The sequence below is a fragment of the Seriola lalandi genome, unplaced genomic scaffold (genome assembly GCF_002814215.2).
Source record: "Seriola lalandi dorsalis isolate HSWRI2012SDOR001 ecotype SW California unplaced genomic scaffold, Sedor1 jcf7180002054690, whole genome shotgun sequence".
In the NCBI taxonomy this organism is placed as follows: domain Eukaryota; kingdom Metazoa; phylum Chordata; class Actinopteri; order Carangiformes; family Carangidae; genus Seriola; species Seriola lalandi.
Window position 1 is genome coordinate 1,378,359 of NW_019525243.1, and position 19,516 is coordinate 1,397,874.

General features: G+C 43.4%; 3 protein-coding genes across 3 annotated transcripts in view; 2 read left to right on the forward strand and 1 right to left on the reverse strand.

Annotated features, from left to right (window-relative positions):
* Positions 1 to 324: 324 nt before the first annotated feature.
* LOC147818134 (uncharacterized) lies at positions 325 to 3,589 on the forward strand. The gene is made up of 2 exons (XM_087178513.1): positions 325 to 629; positions 2,326 to 3,589. The coding sequence occupies exons 1-2, from the start codon at positions 497 to 499 to the stop codon at positions 3,345 to 3,347; spliced, it is 1,155 nt and encodes a 384-aa protein (XP_087034639.1). The 5' UTR covers positions 325 to 496; the 3' UTR covers positions 3,348 to 3,589.
* Positions 3,590 to 4,566: 977 nt separating this feature from the next.
* LOC111667504 (testis-expressed protein 2-like) lies at positions 4,567 to 18,627 on the forward strand. The gene is made up of 12 exons (XM_023423229.2): positions 4,567 to 5,062; positions 10,129 to 11,478; positions 12,886 to 13,086; positions 13,505 to 13,784; positions 13,877 to 14,067; positions 14,603 to 14,803; positions 15,494 to 15,593; positions 16,076 to 16,208; positions 16,344 to 16,481; positions 17,306 to 17,515; positions 17,609 to 17,729; positions 17,836 to 18,627. Exons 2-12 carry the CDS (start codon positions 10,279 to 10,281, stop codon positions 17,980 to 17,982), a joined length of 2,922 nt encoding a protein of 973 aa, XP_023278997.1. The 5' UTR covers positions 4,567 to 5,062; positions 10,129 to 10,278; the 3' UTR covers positions 17,983 to 18,627.
* Positions 18,628 to 18,726: 99 nt separating this feature from the next.
* LOC111667506 (large ribosomal subunit protein uL3-like) overlaps positions 18,727 to 19,516 on the reverse strand; it is a 5,652-nt gene continuing 4,862 nt past the window's right edge. Inside the window, exons 9-10 of the mRNA XM_023423231.2 lie at positions 19,022 to 19,141; positions 18,727 to 18,832 (exon numbers count right to left, since the gene is read on the reverse strand). Coding sequence (XP_023278999.1) covers positions 18,773 to 18,832; positions 19,022 to 19,141 — 180 coding nt within the window. The 3' untranslated portion in view covers positions 18,727 to 18,772. The remainder of the gene's footprint in view (positions 18,833 to 19,021; positions 19,142 to 19,516) is intronic.

Consider the following 19,516-nt stretch of genomic DNA (forward strand, 5'->3'; position numbering starts at 1 on the left):
GAAAATATCCTCACCCGTCTGCGAGTAGGCCATACAGGACTCAACTATTCATTACATAAAATGCAGACACTAGCCAACCAGAAACAGTTGAGCGTGTGCTACTTCACTGTAGGAAATACAATGAGACAAATCACCTTCTTCAGTCACTAAGGAAAGCAAAATAGCATAACACTCACTGTCAGGGGCCAGGGCTCTTTTTACTGTATAAATTCCTGCTCCGCACTCCAGTCCAGTCGGTAGCGGTAATGCAGCGCTAGGATGGTTTACCAACATACACCACAGAAGAAGAAGAAGAAGAAAGAAGAAGAAAGAAGAAGAAGAAGTCGAAAGTAGGAGAAGAAAAAACAGAGTGAACCATCTCTTTAATATATGATCTTTCTAGCGGCCGTCACGTGACGAATGATTGCTTCTGCTGCACAACATTGTTGTTGTAGTCTTTTCCTGATCTTTTATACAGTGTTGTTACCCACCACTTCTGTCCACTGGGGATAGCACCATGTTTCAGCTGAGGTCGTTTGTTCACCAGCGGCTGTACGCAGCGGCAGAGGAGATCCTCGGAGAGGTGGAGAAGACCATAACGTTAGCGCTGTACGAAGCCGGTGTCCACCGACCGAGAGATGAGCCCCACAGTGAGTGTCAGAAACCGGACTTCATGAGCAGCTTTGGGGTCGTGGTAGCTTTACTCTTATGTCATAAGTTTGGAAGTGATTTGTTGATAAGATAAAAAGAAACCACAAGGCGTTAAGTTACCCTAAGTTTGCCCCCGTTTCTCTAAGGGACTTGGTTGACGTTGAGTGCGTTGACATGCATATTAGTTTCCTAGGTTTTATCGTTTTCGGTGTTGTTACGGAGCACAGAGAAACCAGGGGCCTGTACGTCGAAGCGGGATTTGTGGGTGATCCAGCTCTCTGTGGGCTTAACACAGGTCTTGTGGTACCACGAAGCTGGCTAACTCTTAAACGGGCTAGATCAATGTGGTAGCCGGGGTGGGTCACCATGGTAACCGAGAGCAGGTTAATTTCAGGTTAACTACTGACCAATCAGATTCCTGTTGAACAAATAGGTTAACGATAAAGTGACAAATAATAAATCGTTTTGCTGTTGCAGACGTCCCATCTGTCTGCGGGAGAATTTACCAGACGAAGTAACATTATAATGAGTATTATAGCTGCATTTTAATTGCACAAAGATTTTTTTCTGTCTATGCTTTACACTCTTGTTCCGTAGCTGACGCCCAGAACAACATGAGGAGAAATAGGAAATAATAATAAAAGGAAGTAAAAACTAAACCTCTGTTTTATTTTGTTTAAAAAAAAATAAATATCCACAAATATTTCCCATGATTAAAAATACAACATGCCCATCAGATAGACCTTATCAGGCATTAACTAATTTTCTCTTCCTCTTTCCTCTAATCTCTGCTTTGGCAGCAAAAACAATCTGACATCACTTCCAACTTTTTTATTTATCACATCATCTACTATTCATGATAGTTTTTCAGACAAAGACAGTAACGCTTTGAGGGAATTTCTTCAAATTTTAAACATTCACTTGGACTCAAGGATGAACTGATTAGATTTTGGTGCAGGTCAAAGGTCAACATCAATCTTACCTCATGAAACACACTTTTGGCCTGTTGAATGTGATGTCTCAAGACAGCCTCAAAGGAATTTCTTCAGATTTGGCACAAACATTAACTCGGACCCAAAGACGAACTGATTAGATTTTGGTGGTCAAAGGTCAAACTTCAAGGTCACGGTGACCACATGACATTATGACACAACATGGCTTCTTGGCATTGTAAATCAATCTCTCACCTGTTGTTGTCAGACTGAATAGCCTGGCCTCCAGAAACCTGGGCCAGATCCAAAACTCCCCCTTTACTGTTCTATATCCAAATGACCTCTGGTTTAAAAGATTATTTAAAGGGTGGACGCTAATTTTCAATCTGGTTTGACCTAGTCGGGATTGATTTGTACAGCTGGGCTGCAGCTAATGACAATCATTTGATTCTTAAAATATCAGGGAAAAGTGACTAGTGTCCATAAGAATGTTTCTTAAATCAAGTTTGACATTATCAAATTCACATTCATATTATGTCCAAACAGCAGTCCAATACCCAATGATATTCTGTTTACCATCATAGAAGACAAAGAAAACCAGCACATACAGTGTACACATCTGAGAAGCTGTAAACAGTGAATTTGCTGAATTGCTTAACTATATGACTTAAACAACGACCGAAAGTAGTGCAGAATAATTGACTATTTGTTTAACTTCTAATCCAAAGTGCTATGGAGTAACTTGCTTCCGTGTCCTTTGTAGCTACAGAATCTCCACTTACCACCGGTACTGTGACTGGAGAGGAAGTGCTGCAGGAGACCTCACCACAACGTTTGATACAAGAACAATCTGAGGTCCCAGGCTCCTCTCATACATGTGCAGATACAGAAAACAATGATGGGACCTACTGCCTGGTTCAGATAGACTTCAAAATAAAAGAGGAGCAGGAGGAACTTGGGGATGACAGTGAAACACAGGAGGTTATTTCTCCTTCTCCTGAAGTTGTGAAAATTGAACAAGATCAGCCAGAGACACACATGATTAATGAATTGCCGCCAGTTTCTTCAGATGACTCTGCAGCTCAGAGTGAGAACAGTGACAGTGATGAGGAGTGGGTGCACAGCAAAGGGGTGAAGGGTTTCCAAAGACAGAATGGCAGCAAGAAGCAGAAGGGTCAAGCGGCTTTGCCTGATGGAGATTCTTCTGCTAAAAGTCCAAAGGACCGCAGTGTTTGTCCTGTGTGTGGAAAGGGTTTCCAGTACATCCGTCCCTTCATGAAGCATCTAAAAACACATAACAGGACAAGCGAGTCTACAAAGGAGCTTCTAAGTCACTTGCAAAGTGCTCACAGCAAGCGTCTTGTTTGTGATGTTTGCGGCAAGACGTTTACCAACCCTGGTTGTCTACATATACACTCAAAAATACACACAGGGATTAAAGACTTTAAATGTCAAGACTGTGGGAAATCTTTTGTCCGAAAAGAGCATCTGACTGTGCACATGAGGACTCATTCGGGGGAGAGACCCTATCACTGTGATGTTTGTGGGAGAGCATTCACTCAGAGCCAGAACCTCAAAGTTCATAGACTGACACACACAGGAGAGAGATCGTATCAGTGTGGATCGTGTGGGAAATTCTTTTATACCCATGGTCAACTCAAAAAACACATGAAACGTTTTTCAGGAGAAAAACCCTTCTCCTGCGATATTTGTGGTAAAATCTTTTGCCAAAGGGGACAGATGACTGAACATCAGGACGCCCATGCAGGAGGGAGCATGGAGTAACTTATACATGTATGGAAAAGCCCATATGGATAAGATTTATTTAGGTGACACAGCTTAAATGCACCACTGAGACCTCGCATTTGATTTTGCCATTTTCCGAAAACATAGCAGTTAAGAGAATCTTAGTGATCATAAGTGTTGTTTCATTCGCAGGATGAATAATTCTTTAGCAAAACGGTGTGAAAAGTCTCTCCTCTCTGTATTATAATGGGGATACATGGAAAATAAATGACTTAACAGCAGTAGTTACTTTACTTAGTGATCATTTTCTTTCCGAAGATGCTTTCCAACCTTAGGAATTAATTCCAGCTCCTTCAGGTGACGGCAAGTGATTGCATCTCCCAGCTGCTTTTCAAGAGTGAGTCTTCCTCTGTAGTTTTGCCAACAGGTGGCAGCAAACACACCATAGTTATTCTTTATGAGCAGGACTGAAGGACACATGATGCTCACAGCAGTCAGTAACATTATTTATTTGATACTGAGATGAGCACGATCTTAACAATGTCTGAAGACACAATATGTTAACAGGGAAAAACTGGATCATACTTGTAAGTTAATGTTTGGAGTTTTACTATAGTTTTCTACTATTGGCTGTAAAGAATCTATAAATGCAGCAGCCTTGAGAGCAGGTTGTGTGTCAATGATAATCAATCAAATATCAAGCGCAATTACTGCATCAATTTCTACCTGTTGGCATGAATCCTTGCAGCAACATGTTTATGCTACTGGAAATCCAAGTGTATAAAAGTGTCCATTAGATCCTCCATGTTTGTGAAAGTGCATCCTACAGACAAATGTCAGGTCATAGAAAGTCAGGTTATCACCTTCATGACCGTGTTTACGTGTAGGCTACTCTCTTTCTCTCACTCTACATCTAGTCCTCTCAGTCCCATACACAAACTGGATTATCAAGATCAGACAAAATTTCCCATATTTAGGGATCCTTAGTGATGAGACACAGTATGAAGCCCCATTGAGAGAAAATTAGAAGGTGAATGTAATTCAATTAGATGGGGATGCAGAAAACATCCTGTTTGCAAATTGATCTGATGACTGCGTGGACACTTGCTCAGTTATAATAAAAATGAAAATAATAAAAAGGATTCTGGAAATAAGAGGCTTTCGAGCAGTAACTGGCGTGAATTTTCCAGGTCGTGCAATTACATAAGTCTGCGTACAGGACTGCGGTGTCAGAGGACGGGGGGAGGGGGGGGGGGGTGGGGGGGGTGTTGAGCTCAGAGTGTGTTTGGATCAGAGAGGAGTCATTGCTCTGTCAACTGTTGGCCCTTCAAACCTAATCTGGATTAGAGGTTGGTCCAGCCTGCAGCCAGGACTCCAATAATCACATTATTCTGCATTGGGTTGACGCCTCCTGAAGCGGAAGGAAGAGGCGATGTCCAAACGCCGCCAACATCTCTGACGCGGTCACCTTAAAGATAAACTGCTTATTTGAATGAGACTTTTTTTTTCCGAGTTTGGCCATTTCGCGACGGAGACAGAAAACAATCGGAGGAAAGTTGGCTGAATATTTGTTGTCCACGGTCGGTGGGTGGTGCGCATTTCCGAGTGCAGCACACCGCACTCTGCAGCATCCAGACTGATCACTGCAGCCTGAAGCACATTTCTGCACAAACCGATGCCTCATTGACTTTGGACCTCTCCCAACCTCTGGCACTGATCTCCCAGGAGCAGCCGGTCGAACATGGCAGATTCATGTGAGTGCTTTTTTTCACTGACTGCGGCAAATACTTGTTTATTGTAAAGTGCCTCGATCCGAGCAGTAGAATAGCTGCCTTCAATCTCTAATATAAGACTTGCGAAATTGTCTACAGGTGATGACAGAAAGAGCGCAGACTGACGATGTAGTGATGCATTTGGCTTCTATTTGAAACTGCACTAGCCCCTTGAAGGGGAAAAAAAGTTGACGGTCCATTGTTCATAAACAGTCAATCAACCTCTTTTAGCAAAGGAGATATTGTCTTAATGATTATCCTAATGGGATCAAGTGCAGCTTCACTAACACTGACCATGTGATACCCAGACACACAGCCCTGAGCCAAATGTGTCACTCATCAGGGTCAAATGGTTGTTTGAGGATAGGAATGCCATTTAAAAAACAAAACAATGCCGTGGACAGTCCTCACATAACCTCATACAGCACTACCCTTGGGTTTTTAATGAATTACATCTTAGAAAGAAAAAAGAATATTCTGTTCCCTTTTTACCCCATTGTCCTTGTTAAGCCAGGATAGAAAGGCCAAGAGGAGGACAGAGCGGTAAAGACATGATAATTTTTTGGCAGGATTCAATCCCATGCTGGCGTCAGGATTAAAAATGGGATTTTTCAGATGGTCACATCATTTCTCCCTCTCTATTTTAATCCACTTTAAGTGATCTACTACTCACTAATAGACTCTTGAATCTACCTGCCCTGTTTGTCATGAGGCTTACTAACCTTTTGTTTACGTAGGCCTCTAATACCTTCAGTCATTAAAAGTTTCTCCATTTAACATCATTAACATTTTCCTCCATACTGAATGGCCTGGATCATATCGACACACACGACTATTTCATGTAATAGTAAAAGTCTCCTACTTACACAGTACATGTTACTGACACAGTGACCTTCTGTAGTCCTGTTTAAAAGGTCACATCTGAAATGTTTAGTTGATTAATTGATTAGTTGATGGACAGAAAATTATTCTGTAACTATTTTGATATTAATTGTTTCTCGGTTTTAAATTATTGTAAATGAACATATTTTAGTTTTGGACTGTTCGATGAACAAAACAAGAGATTTGAAGTCATCTTTAGCTCTGAGAAATTGTGATGAGCATTTTTTCAGTATTTTGGGCATTTGATATACAAATAATCAATAATAACAGGAGAAAATAATAAGAAAACAAAGCAATAACGAAAATACATGACTTTTCTTGCCTTCAGTAAATCACAATCTGTTGTGAAAAATGTCAGATATTAAGTATATTTCGACAGGACCAGATTGCAGCTCTGTTTTTCTGTGATTATCACGCTCCCATCTGCCCACTCCAATGATGAAAAGGTGTTTGTTACAGAACCTGGCATGGGACATCACAGTTACAAATGTGTGACTATATTTAAAAATTCTTCCATCGCTAAATATAAAATAACAATATCTGCTTCACTTTCCACTTTCCTTGGACAAAAAAAAAAAACCTACAGGGTTCCAAACTTTTCCCCTTGAAATCCCGTGTCAGTCCTCTGGTGGTTGCTCTTATTTCCTACCTTACTTCTGCAGAAATTCATGCACTGTCCTGACTGGAAAGCTGCCAAACCCCTGCTGACTATTCCTCTGAGCAGGGAAGGTTTTCCTCTCCGTGTCAGCAAGAACTGATCCAAATTGACTCTGAAGTAGAAATTGATTAGGGCTGTCTGGAGCAGGTTTAGCACTGGCTGAGTGACGCTTTTGGTTAATTAGATTTGACAAACAGCCCAGCAGGTTGGTGCTAAAAATTAATATCTCTTCTCATGAACAGTGGGCAGAGAGGTGGGCAGATAAGGGGTGAGCCAGTTAAATTGTGCCAGCAACATGGTACCAAATGACTATTTGTAGCCTTGAAAATTGTGTTCATCCAGGTCAGGGCTAGAATTTGTAATATGCATGACAATGTTCAGTCACTGCTCAACTGTCATACAAATGTTACATTTTGTGTTGCTGCTTTTATGTAAAAATGAGGCCACTAAATGGCTGTTTTATGTTCTAATGTGAAGGAATCGGGCCTTTGCATTTGCTCTGAGAACAAGAAAAAGAAACAAACAGCCAATTTACTAAAACAGGGATTCATTAATCCTAACTCAAGGTCCACTTGCTATCTTTTTCTAGAGGTTTTTACTGCATCATCATCATTTCTAATAGTCAGTTTACTTATGCTGCAGTTCTCTCATTTGTATTGCTTTGTATTGCTCATAAAGCCATCTTGTGACTACAAGTGGCAGTGCATTATGTTTGCGTGTGTCTGTCAAGTCAATCTGAAAATGTATCTGAAATTGAAACACACTGATTGCCCATTCATCAGATTTTATTCATGTCCCAAGTGTCTTAATTTCCTGTCGTAAAAGCCTCTTTAATATGGAGGATTAGAGTTAATCCACTCTGAGTCTGGACCGTAGCTGTTGACTATCTGTGAATTGGGCTGTGCAGCATGCCTTCCGTGATGCATGTCAGTGGCTGTCACTTGTAAACAAGCTGTGAACAGCGTGTTATAGATCCATATGCTCTCAAATGCTCTGATTTCCCAAGGGAGTGTCTAATTGTTATGCTTTTAAAGGCATAATGGACAGTCGAGAGGGAGTGGTTGGAGAAAAAAAAGAAAGTTTGTTTACCCAGTTATATTCATGTGGTTGTAGCTCAGGAGGTAGAGCACTAATCGGAAGGTTGGTGGTTCAAGTCCTAGTTCCTCCAGTCCTCACTTATAGGTGTCCTTAGAGATACTGAACAAATGCATCATCGGTTTGTGAATGTGTGTATAGTCTATGTATGGCGCTGAGTGAATGTATGTGTGAATGGCTTCCGTTGTAAAGCGCTTTGAGTGGTCGATAAGACTAGAAAAAGCAGCTCATACTGTTTTTATTTCCATCTGGAATTCAAGGGGTCTCAGGGGGGCCATTCACTGGAGGGGCTGTGAATTTCTTTGACATTTGAGCAACTGGCGGCACATTGGTGTATCCTTGTGGCAGAGGGATGATCGACCTAGCGGACAGAGTGGATTTGTGTCAAGCACGCCACGGTCAGAGCCTGCACATTCATGTGTAGGGTGCTGTATCAAAGGGATACCAGTGCCATGAAACAAGCCCTTCGCTGTTCCAGAACTTGGATTGCGGTCAGTATCGTCCCCGATAGCTGTTGTGAAGAGACCATTGCAGATTTTTGGTGGGTAGACAACGTCTTCCAGCTGGAAGCATTGGCAGACTCCACTCACACTGTGGGCCAGCGCTTGCAGGAGATGATCATATGACACACACTAAACTTGATGACTCTGCTGCCTCTCACCGAATGCATGACATCACTGTTGTGGTCACTGTCCTTCTCGAGAGCATCTCTGATATTGTCCTGAACTATCAGAAGAGTGTGTCTCCTCCCTGCGAATGTGCCTTTAAGTCGTTCGAACACTGGGGACACAATGATCACATAAAGGCTAAAAACTGCAAAAGCAATGCCATTCAGCTGAGCCTCTCCCTCATGCTTTTCGTTTGATACAGCCTGTCTTGCATCCTGAGGCAGTTTCAGTGATGTTTTGCCTCAAGAGGTTATCATGTCTCCAGGTGCAAGTTTGGCAAGCAACTCAGTGTCTTTTATTTCCAGGGCAGTGTTTCTAACATTGAAATCTAATTGTTTTGTTGATGTCTTACGGAGCGCCTTGGAGACGGCTGCCTCTACGAAGAGCAATCCACATTTCCTCTGGCTCGATGTTTCTAAACATGGCCACAGCCAGGACAATAGTGTCAGTGTCTGCAGTACGAATAGTCACCTTCTTGCAACCCCCCTCCGGACACATGCATCTGACACATGCAGGAGCAACAGCGTGTCTGCTTCCTAATGAGAAAGCCGAGTGAGATTTGTCAAGTGACACTGGGCAGGAGAGCAGAGCACCACCCTGAGTTGCGTACACTTTTTTTCCCCATCATGTAAAGGGTTTTGTTCTCATCAACATGCAGGAAGTCTTTCCAGTGTTTTGGTAGTGCAGTGGCTGGAATTACTTGTCTCCCGATTGCCTTCCCTCTCTTCTGTCGGGTGTTGTCTTTCAGGCAGTCAGGGATGTAGACATCCCACATAATATCATGACGGCTTGTTTTCTCAAATGGGATTTCGGATACAGCACAAAGACACTGCTCAGACCATCTGCCCCACTATTTGTTATCTGAACAAAGACAACTGGACTAATTGTGCAATTTCCTGCATATATAATTGAAATGAGGGTGCATTTACAGTATATTTATCTCTAGTGCTTGTTCAAGTGTTTGTGCATTTGTTTGTCCTCACATCATGTTCTAGACACAAGGAACAGCAGCATGTGTTCACTTTCATCACTATAGATACATTTTTTTTTTCCTGCATTACACTTCAGTCAAACCTCAAGTAGCCGTGAGTTGAGAGGAGTGAGCTTCTAAAAGAAGTTTTGAATTCCTGAACCATCTTGGAGAATTTTTGCAGCAGAGGCAAATGAGTAACAGTCTTCGGCTGCAAAGAAAACTGCACAAATATTTAAAATGACAAGAAAAGAAAGCAGTTGTTTTACTGAGCATCTTACACGGCTCCTTAGATAAAGATCAATGCCAAAACTGGCATGAGCAGCCTAATGGAAGATGGCTAATGGGTCATTGCATCTAATTTGGGATTAACTGTGACTCTCTGGGGCTAATGACTCCTTAGATTATTCCAGAAACAAAGCATTCGTCCAACACCTTCCTTACCTTAAACTCAGACTGTATGTGAATTGGCAGCGCATACAGAATGAAACACACAAATGCCCTTGGAGGAACAGTAAAAAGGACACAGGAGAGAAAGGGATTAGAAGATTAGAAAAGAAAGGTCTCAAGGTGAAAGGAGAGAGAAAATTAGGAAAGTGACGGAGAAGAGGGAACAGAGAGGAATGAAACAGGAGCAGTCAGAGCAGCAGGTAAAGAAGTCCAACAGAGGTTTAATGTTAAATGTTATAAATTGTTATTATAAGTAATATTGCTAAGGATTTGTTGAAGCTGTTTTAATTTTAATATATTTTCTTTGTTGTCACCACATTTCCAGCATCCAACGTGATGAGCTACCCAAGGAGGATCTTACAAGTCTACATGCAGTTACAGACTCCCAGCGTTAGCACCATGCTCCATGTTTTGGTAGTCGGCTACTCCTTTTGGTTGACTTCATTCTCACCGTAGCTCGTGGTTGACGGCCAACATGGAGGAGAGCAAGCTCATCTTCAGCCTGGACCGCCATGATGAGGGTCCCATCGTGGCGTTCTCCAGAGACAAGCCGCAAACCAGAGAGAGTCAACCTGACCTCAGTTTGGGGATCGATTTGGACCTGAGTCAAGGCCACCGTTCCCAGACCCCTTTCCTGCCTCACTCCCCCTCCTCCCCAGGCTCTTTAGCTGATCTGTCAGCATCATCAGCAGGTCTGCTTGTCACCACAAACTTGGTCAAATCCTCCTCCACAGACCTGGAGCCGAGGGAGGGCAGCTCTCTAAGAAGCAAACCTCTCCTCAGCTTGGTCAAGTCCCTGAGCACAGAGATCTCCCGTCGGGTTGAGCCAGAGGTCAATCTCTCCAAGTCTGACTCCAAGCTGCATTTGCATCCATGGAAGCAGCTTACCCAGCCAAAGATCCTAGAGGCAAGGCCTGAAGCAGGAGGACTGAATGAGAATGACGACTGGGCGTCACCTCCTTCCACAGGCAGCATGTCTCCCACCGAACCGCGGGGCAGCTCACTGATCGCTGAGCTGGAGGACACACGGAGGAAGTTCTCAGAGGCCATGCAGGATCCTCTGAGCATGCTGAGTAAGATCATGGGGGATGAAAGCTGTGGCAGCCCCAAGCAGGGGAGGGCCTCTGGTGCTGGAGACTCACCAGCCTCCCAAGCGAGCTGTGCAAGAGAGGGGAGCGGTGAAGATGCAGAGTTCAAGTGCTGGAGGAGGACTGACAGTGAGCACAGAGGTGTGTTTGACACTCCTCTGAGAAGACTCCAAAAGGGTTCATTAATGAAATCCCCTGGCTCCCCAGAACACCACGCCCACAGCAGAGACAGCAATTACGAAATTCACACTTATGGAGATATGATTCAAGTAGTGGAGCTCCAGAATGGATCCAGAGGGACACATCACAAAACTTACACCCAGTCTCGAGGCATAGTCCCACGCTCATCGCTGCCTATTCACTGGCTCTTCCCTGTGGGTCTTCTAGCTTACGGGTTTTTTGTGCTGCCCCTCCCCTCCTACCTGACAGGTCTATCTGTGGGGGTTGCATGTGGCTTTATGCTTGGCCTGGTGGTCGTGTTCATGTTTGCCCCACGACGCTCAAATGCCGGAGGCAACAAGGGCTCTCGTTTCAAGTCCAGCATGTGTCCGCTGGATGGAGAGCTCACAGATCCAGAAATTCTAGAGGTAATAAATTAGTAAAATATAGTAGTAGTAAACTGACAGTGCAACTCTGTGTCCCCTTCTTTTACCCAAACTTGTCTGTCTGTGCTACACTTACTCATGTGAGAGCAAGATGCCAGGCACTGATTTGGAAAAACCACTGGACTGGAAACAGTAGGAGGGATTTTTTTAGACTGACTTTTTGTGTGTGTGAACATGTGTTTTGTTTTCTCTCTCCAACATTTTCTCTGTCAGCCCCTCAGCCAGGTGAACTCACAGATGGCTATACCTGCAGCAGTATGCTAATTTCGTCAAAGCTCAACATTAACTTCAGTGTCATCTTTGCTGGGACAGGCTTATGTTTTTCATTAGTTTAAAAAAACTAAAATTTATTTGAAATCCCAATTCTTAAAAAAGCAACCTAAATATATCTACACATGAACACAACACTCTGAGCTTTAAGCCATGCTGGCTGAGTGGCTGTAAGAATTGACCAATCCACCACTGTGGTCCAGACTAAATTATCTCAACAACTATAAGGTGGAATGCCATGAAATTTGGTACATACATTTATGGTAAACAGACAATGAATGCTACTGTCTCACTTTGGTGATCCCCTGTCTTTTCCACTACAGCCATAAGGTTGACATTGCCGTTTTGGTGAAATTTTTCCATTAATAATAATAATAATAATACATTTTATTTAAAGGCGCCTTTCTTGGCACTCAAGGACACCGATTAGATAGATTGCCGTGAAATTAGGTAGCCTACAAACATTCACGCCTCAGCACTTTAGCTATACTTTTACTAAATGTACTAACAACTAAAATGTACTAAATACTAAATGTTAGCATGCTAAGACACCAAAGAAAGATGGTGACAGTTGTAAACATTACACCTGCTAAAAGTTAGCATGTTAGCATTTAGTTCAAAGCACCACTGCCTACTGGCTAAGTGCAGCTTCACAGTGCCGCTAACATAGCTGTAGATTTTTTTGCCTTAATACCCTTAGGAACAGCAGGTTCAGCATTTAAAGAGAGGGTTATATTGATAATAGCCTTCACAAAGCACTGCTTGACAGCTCTGCTGAGTTAGCAGGTTCAAATAAGGTGAAGTTCATGAGGATAGAGGAGTTTCTACCATGAGGCTGTAAGCTTTTTCACAGTGTTAAATGAGACAGATGTATTCTGCCATGGCTCATGTTTCCCCTCCTGCTGAGCTGTATTGTCACAGTTCTCACCACTGACTGTGAATTTCATTTGCCTGAGTAGAGACTTTGCTAGGTTGACATATTTTCTGCTTGATATTAACAATTAGTTAAATGCACATAAATAAAGCCACAACACAGCTGTCAAGACTGTTCAGTTATGAAAGGGAAATGTGAAGTGATTTGTGACTGACTGCGTTGCCACTTTCATCATTTTCCTCCAGGGCTGGATGAATGAGACGCACAGCTACGACCCTGAGACTTTCCACCCCTCCATCACACACTCTGTCTATGTCACACTGGAGGGCAGCCGCCTGCACCTGGCACACCCACGTGCCAACATCCCTCGGTGGGCGGCGTTTGACGAGACACCTCGCGATGCCATGTTTCTACGTTCACGCACTTATCAGCTGGCTAACTGTAAGGTCAGTGTGTAATTTCAGGGTCCCAGCAGAGCAGGCATGTCCCTCACAGGGGAGTATAAGAGAGAGAAGCAAGGTGACCTCTTGCCTGAACTCTTCACTCTTATCTCTCACCACCCACTTCGTCATCTAACACGGAGGTGAAAGACCAGAAGGATTAGGACTGAAGTGATGATACTCTGAATAAACTTGACCCCTCCACTATGCCAGTCACACACTGAGGCTGGCGACAGTGGCTCCCAGTAGGGTAATAGAATAAAGCTTATACACAATCTAATCAATGTGGGGAGGGCTTTGGCAGTAGTTAACTGTCAACACATTTCTGCCTGCCAGCATCTCTTTTGGAAAGAGAGAAAGAGATAAAAAAAAAAGAGACTAACTCCTTTTTTTTAATGTACCAATCTGTTTATTTTTACCCCAGGTGTCTTTGTTGCCTCCTGGTCTGGCTCGCAAGAGGGTGTGGAACAAGAAGTATCCCATCTGCATTACTCTGGCTGAGGGGGAGGTAGGGGAGGAGAGTCTGGTTGAAGGTCAGGAGGAGGAAGAAAGGACGGAGCGAAACACCTTACTGGACAACCAGCTTCCTGTCAGCCTCTACCTGTTTGGCCGCACGGGAAGAGAGAAGGAGGAATGGTTCCAGCACTTCCTGTCTGCCTCCAGGGCCGGAGCCAAAAGCAGTGTGAGCGGAGAGGAGAACACAGGTACGAAGATGTTATGGTGCATGGCGATTGGTTATATTTAACCATCTCGTTCAGCCCACTCACTTCGTATTTGTCTTTAACTTATCACCCAGAAACACTACTTTCTGGCGGAGATGCAGTAAAAGACGGCACAGAGGAGCTGCAGGATTTGCCAGGAGCCATGAAAACAAGAACGCTGTTGGACTACAGCATCTACATGACTCAACTGATTGGCTCAGAGAGTTGCAACCCCACACCCAGCCCCTGCCACAGTGAAAAGGGAAGCCCCACAACCCACAAGAAGGTCAATGAACAACACTTTTATTTAGCTTTTGGACATGACATCAGGGCAGTGGAGGTTTTAAAGTGATGTAAACTTTTAGCTCTCCTCCTTGATGTATCAGATTCCAATTAAAGAAGCCCTGTCTGTCGGGAGCAGATATCACAACATTGCTTCTGCCATACTTACCCTTTGGATGCCGGGCTAATATTCTACATAACTCCCATTGATCAGAGCTGGTCGATATTAGCTACTGTTCTGCTCTGCGCTCAGATTAGCCTTTTCCAGGACACTGGCTCAGCGAAACACATCCTTGCTGACTAGACCAAATGTCAACGTGCAGATATATCAGGCATCAGGTAGCTGGAGGGATATTAATAGGAACTGAGTGTGTTGCATCTGCAGAGTACCAGACTCGGCTGCTAATCCCAGTCTGGGTGTTTTGGAATCTCCACCCCACGTAGAAACAGTCTGAGATAGATGCAGAATCAGCATGAGTAAGTGAAAATTGCAAATGTATGTGCTACGCAACGACTTATCTCTTTGAAATTCCATGCAGATTCACAATGAAGAGCACAACTCTGGAGGTCAAGCTGGAGCTGAGTCCAGTGCAGGTTCAGAGGCAGGGGGATGTTCTGCAGAGGGCCAGCCCACCTGGGTTAACTCCCTAGTGGGAAGGATCTTCTGGGACTTTCTCCAGGAGAAGTACTGGACCGATCAGGTGGCGCACAAGATCCAGAAGAAACTCAGCAAGATCAAGGTGAGGGTGGATGATTGTGTTGATTTTATTTTTCAAGGTTAGCTGCGAACTGAAGCCCTTAGTTGACACAATGATTGGTTTCACTGATGCTCTTCATTCTACTTTTCATTTGCATTCATCTTCATACTTCAGCAGCATCATCAGTGTCATACTGACTAATGACCTGGCAACAATGAGGGTCAGAGCTGCACAAACTGTGTCACTCGATGATCTGAGCTGAACATCAGAACTAGTGTGTGTACAAGGTCAAAAGACGTGTCATTAGCTACATCGATGCTGTGTGTGTGTGAGAGAGAGAGAGTGCTGATAATGCACTCTCTCTGGTTCCTGAGGCAGGAGGTGGATGAGTGCTGATGGCACCACAGCATCCCATTACTCATCCCCTTTGACACACACCATCTCTCTCTCTCTCTCTCTCTCTCTCTCTCTCTCTCTCTCTCTCTCTCTCTCTCTCTCTCTCTCTCTCTCTAAGTCCCGCTCTCTCTCTCTCTCTTGCTTCTCTTATCCTTCACACTCACACAAACACAGACACTTCCTGCAGGCTTCCATTGCTCGCTCCTTTGTTTGAGTTAATTAGCTACCTCTGCGGGTCTCTCTATTTGTTTTCCCCAGATTTAATTTGAAAGTTTTTCATGTCTGACATGAACGCAGCATGTCTAAAAAATAATTAGACTGTTTGTCCCATTGCAGTTGCCATACTTCATGAATGAGCTGACTCTGGCTGATCTGGACATTGGCACTTGCCTACCTCAGGTCCTGAACACGTCCAAACCTACACTGGACCGCAGAGGTACAGTATGTGTGTCATCATTCTGTATGTACATTCCCGTACTCGGCTTTGCTCTTTGCTGATGAGTTTTCTTTTATAAGGTCAAAAAAGTTTAGTCTCTCCGGCAGTCTCTACCCAGATCTCTCTCTCGGTCACATTCCTGCCGTCAGCTCAGGCCGTGATCTCATTTATTTCATTACAGAGTTCATCGTGACCGCCTTAAAAGCTTTCCATTGTCTCCTGCTGAAGCGATTAGCAATCCTCTTAGCCTTGACTAAGCTCAACCAACAATAACACACCAAAGCTATCCTCTATTGGTCTTATGTTCCCTCTGCAACAACACTGTGCCAGAGCAAATCAAGAAAGATGTTGGCTCAGCCTCCAAAACAAAGTTTTAGAGTTTAGCCCAAACTTCCTTAAGAAATCTACAGCCTTACCTGCAACCTGATAGCTGTTAGCTGTTCTTCTTCTCTCTGCTTTAACTCCCTCTCTCCATCTCCAAGGCCTGTGGCTTGAAATGGAGGTGATGTACACAGGCTGCCTTCAGATGACCCTGGAGACTAAGATGAACCTGTGTAAGCTGGGTAAAGAGGGAGAGGACGAGGCTCACAGTGTTCCAGAGACCCAGCAAGTGGGGTGAGGCCCATCAAACTTTCATATTCCTCAGTAGATAAAGGGGATATGTGGAGGCGAAGGTGAACATGCTGTGGATAAATGCATTTTCTAAACTTTGTAGTTTGCATTAAGAAGTACCGCTGGTGTGTTTTACAGCTGTAAGCCCAGGCCGTGTATACTGGCTGATAGTGATGAGGAGTCATCCAGCGCAGGATCGTCTGATGAAGAGGAAGTCCCTCCATCTGAGCCCCAGGGATCTGTAGGAGATAAGAGCACAGTGGTAGCAGCTGACGGGTAAATTAACAACTTTATTGGTGTTTTCTATCACAGAAATTAAATACCATGGGTCATAGGTCACAAAACTGTATTTCACTGTAATAGTGAGGTGCATTGACACCGAACTGATTAGCAGTAATTGTTGGAATGCAACATCATTAAGGTTATTATCTCTACCTGAGCTTTTCCTTCTATGACAAGTTGAAATGTCTGCTGCGAAACAGCAAATCTGGCAACCGAAGAGTAGCAAAATTCAGGCAGGAAGATTAATTCAGAAACCTAATACATGATGGACAGATTTTAGAAAGGAACCGGCATTTTTCATTCCCAACAGAAATGAAGGAATGTGTGAAAAGAAACATGCAATTAAGGAAGGGAATTTTTTTGGGGGGGGGCTTGCAACAGAAAGCAAGACAGAAAGACCTTGGGAATCACTGCTTTACACAAATCAGATATAATGTGAATTTCAGGAAATGTTTGAGGAAAATACAGTCATACGTACCACTTGAATCTCGACAATAATCTTATGGGACATAAATTTGTAGTAAATATGGCGATTCCCATACAATATCAAGCGGGGTTAAGCCTTTGACAGGTGATGAAAAACACCTGACTCATCACTAATGAGTTTGTATTGGAGCGCAGATTTAGTCTGTATGTCTTGTCCAAATCTATGAGGAGCAAAAGTGTCTTACATGACCATTGGACATGTAAAGCATGTGAACCAGGATTGCTGCATTAGCAAGTTGGGGGGAAAAGAAAAACAGTGGCAGTCATTTTTGGATTTCCAGTACACAAGTATTTATAATACATTTTCTACTGTTGTCCTTATTTTACCCCAGGCACACTGGTGGCAGCACAAGTAGGAAAATCCTGAGATTTGTGGACAAGATAGCAAAGTCTAAATACTTCCAGAAGGCCACAGAGAATGAGTACATCAGGAAGAAGATAGCTGAGGTGTCCAACATGCCTCTGATGCTCAGTGTAGAGGTCCTGGAGCTCTCTGGTACTCTGGCCATCAACATCCCACCTCCTCCTACTGACAGGATATGGTACTGTTGTTTCATACACAGATTCAATGCAAGCGGAACATTTGTTATTGATTAATCTGCATGTTACTTCACTAATCCTCTTTTCTCTCTCAGGTACAGTTTCCGGGTGCCTCCCAGGTTAGACCTTCATGTGCGTCCCATGCTCGGGGAGAGGGAGGTCACCTTCACACATGTCACTGAGTGGATCGAGAAAAAACTGCAGTGTGAGTTCCAGGTGAGTCCATCAATCAATCTGTTCAGAATATTTGAATCTACATTTCAGAGGAGTATGTGAATTACAGTGGACAGTTTCCTAACTTTTAATCATTGCTGCTCAACAGAAAGTGTTTGTCATGCCCAATATGGATGATCTGTATCTGCCCCTGATGACATCTGGCCTGGAAAATCCACCTGCATCCCACCACTCCTCAATCCAATCCACATCCCAACAGTCCTCCATGGAGTCCCAGGACTACATGTCAGAGTAGTGCCCCACTTGAGGCTACAGATGGGATATTTCCTGATGCAAATTAGCCATTGTGCAGCTATTGCCATGAATCTCTCGTGGATTCTGAGGCAGCTGCAGCTGGGTACCGGCTTGGTGTTCATCCTGAGCCTGTTCATTGTAACCAGCGCGGGATAGATGCCTCCTGAGGGCACACTGAACATGGTATTGACCTCGAGACTGTGACAACGGTGCTACAGTGCCCCCAACTGTGAAGATATTGAACTGTACCTAACATCCTTATCATCAGTGAGAGCACATAGCCCACTGGATTTCCAAAAGGGAACTTCTTTTTTTTTTTTAATGCTGTTGCTGATGTAGATGCAAGACTGAAGAACAGAATGTCTTTACTGCTCAAAAACAAGGTGTTGTTGATGGCTACTGTTTTAAAAGAATGAAGACTGAACAACACAAACCATCCATCAATCAATTTTCTTATCCGCTGATCCTCTTAAAGGTTGTGAGGTTGAACAAACTAGAAAGTGAAAAATATAAGATAAAAAACCTGAGAAGTACTTTTTGTTCTGTTCAGCGAAGCTGCCATGGCGCATGTTATTTCTGGACAGTGTGACTGTAATATGCTCATGGATTTCTCAGTGAACAATAAAAACCTGTTCAAAACTTTAAATCTATGTTTATTGTTGAACTTAAACTGCATATAAATATGTAAATGATGAGGTTAAAACACAACTGTTGTATAAACATTTTACATGGAATAACTACGCAGTGTAATTGAAAGTCAGGTTTATTATTGTGTGATATAGTATATTTTTTCAGGCATCCTCGCACAGCGGCTCAGGCAGTTTCTTCTTGATATCTTTCTTCAGTGGCCCCTGCAGATAAACCAGAGGTGTGAGGTTGAAATAGTGCAGAATGATTAAGGAGTTATGTCAACACTGTGGGGGGGGGGGGCACCCCTTTTGTACAAATATTGGTTTTATTTATGCAAATGCACAAGCCATTCTTCTCCTCACTTCCTGGTATTCAGATTTGAGTGTGCACCCAACTTTTCTCACGCTCACCATAAATGCCCTCTTCTCCTGAGCAGTCTGGAAGCGGCCGTGACCAAATTTGGAAGTGGTGTCGATGAACTTCAGCTCGATCGTCTCCTTGGACTTGCGAGACGTGTGCACGAGCAAAGACTTGGGAGGGAGAAACACAGATAAATATACATACACTCCCCTCCAAAAGTATTAGAACAGTGAGGCCAATTCCTTTATTTTTGCTGTAGACTGAAAACATTTGGGTTTGACATCAAAAGATGAATATGAGACAAGAGATCAACAGTTCAGCTTTTATTTCCAGGTGTTTACATCTGGATCTGATACACAACTTAGAAGATAGCATTATTTGTAACGGAACACCAACGCAACCTTTTAGGTGAGCAACAGTATTGAAACAGATAGACTTAAAATAGATTAAAGTGTATAAGACTTAATATTTATTTGCTTGCAATAACTGCATCAAGCCTGTGACCCATTGACATCACCAAACTTTTGCATTCTTCTTTTGTGATG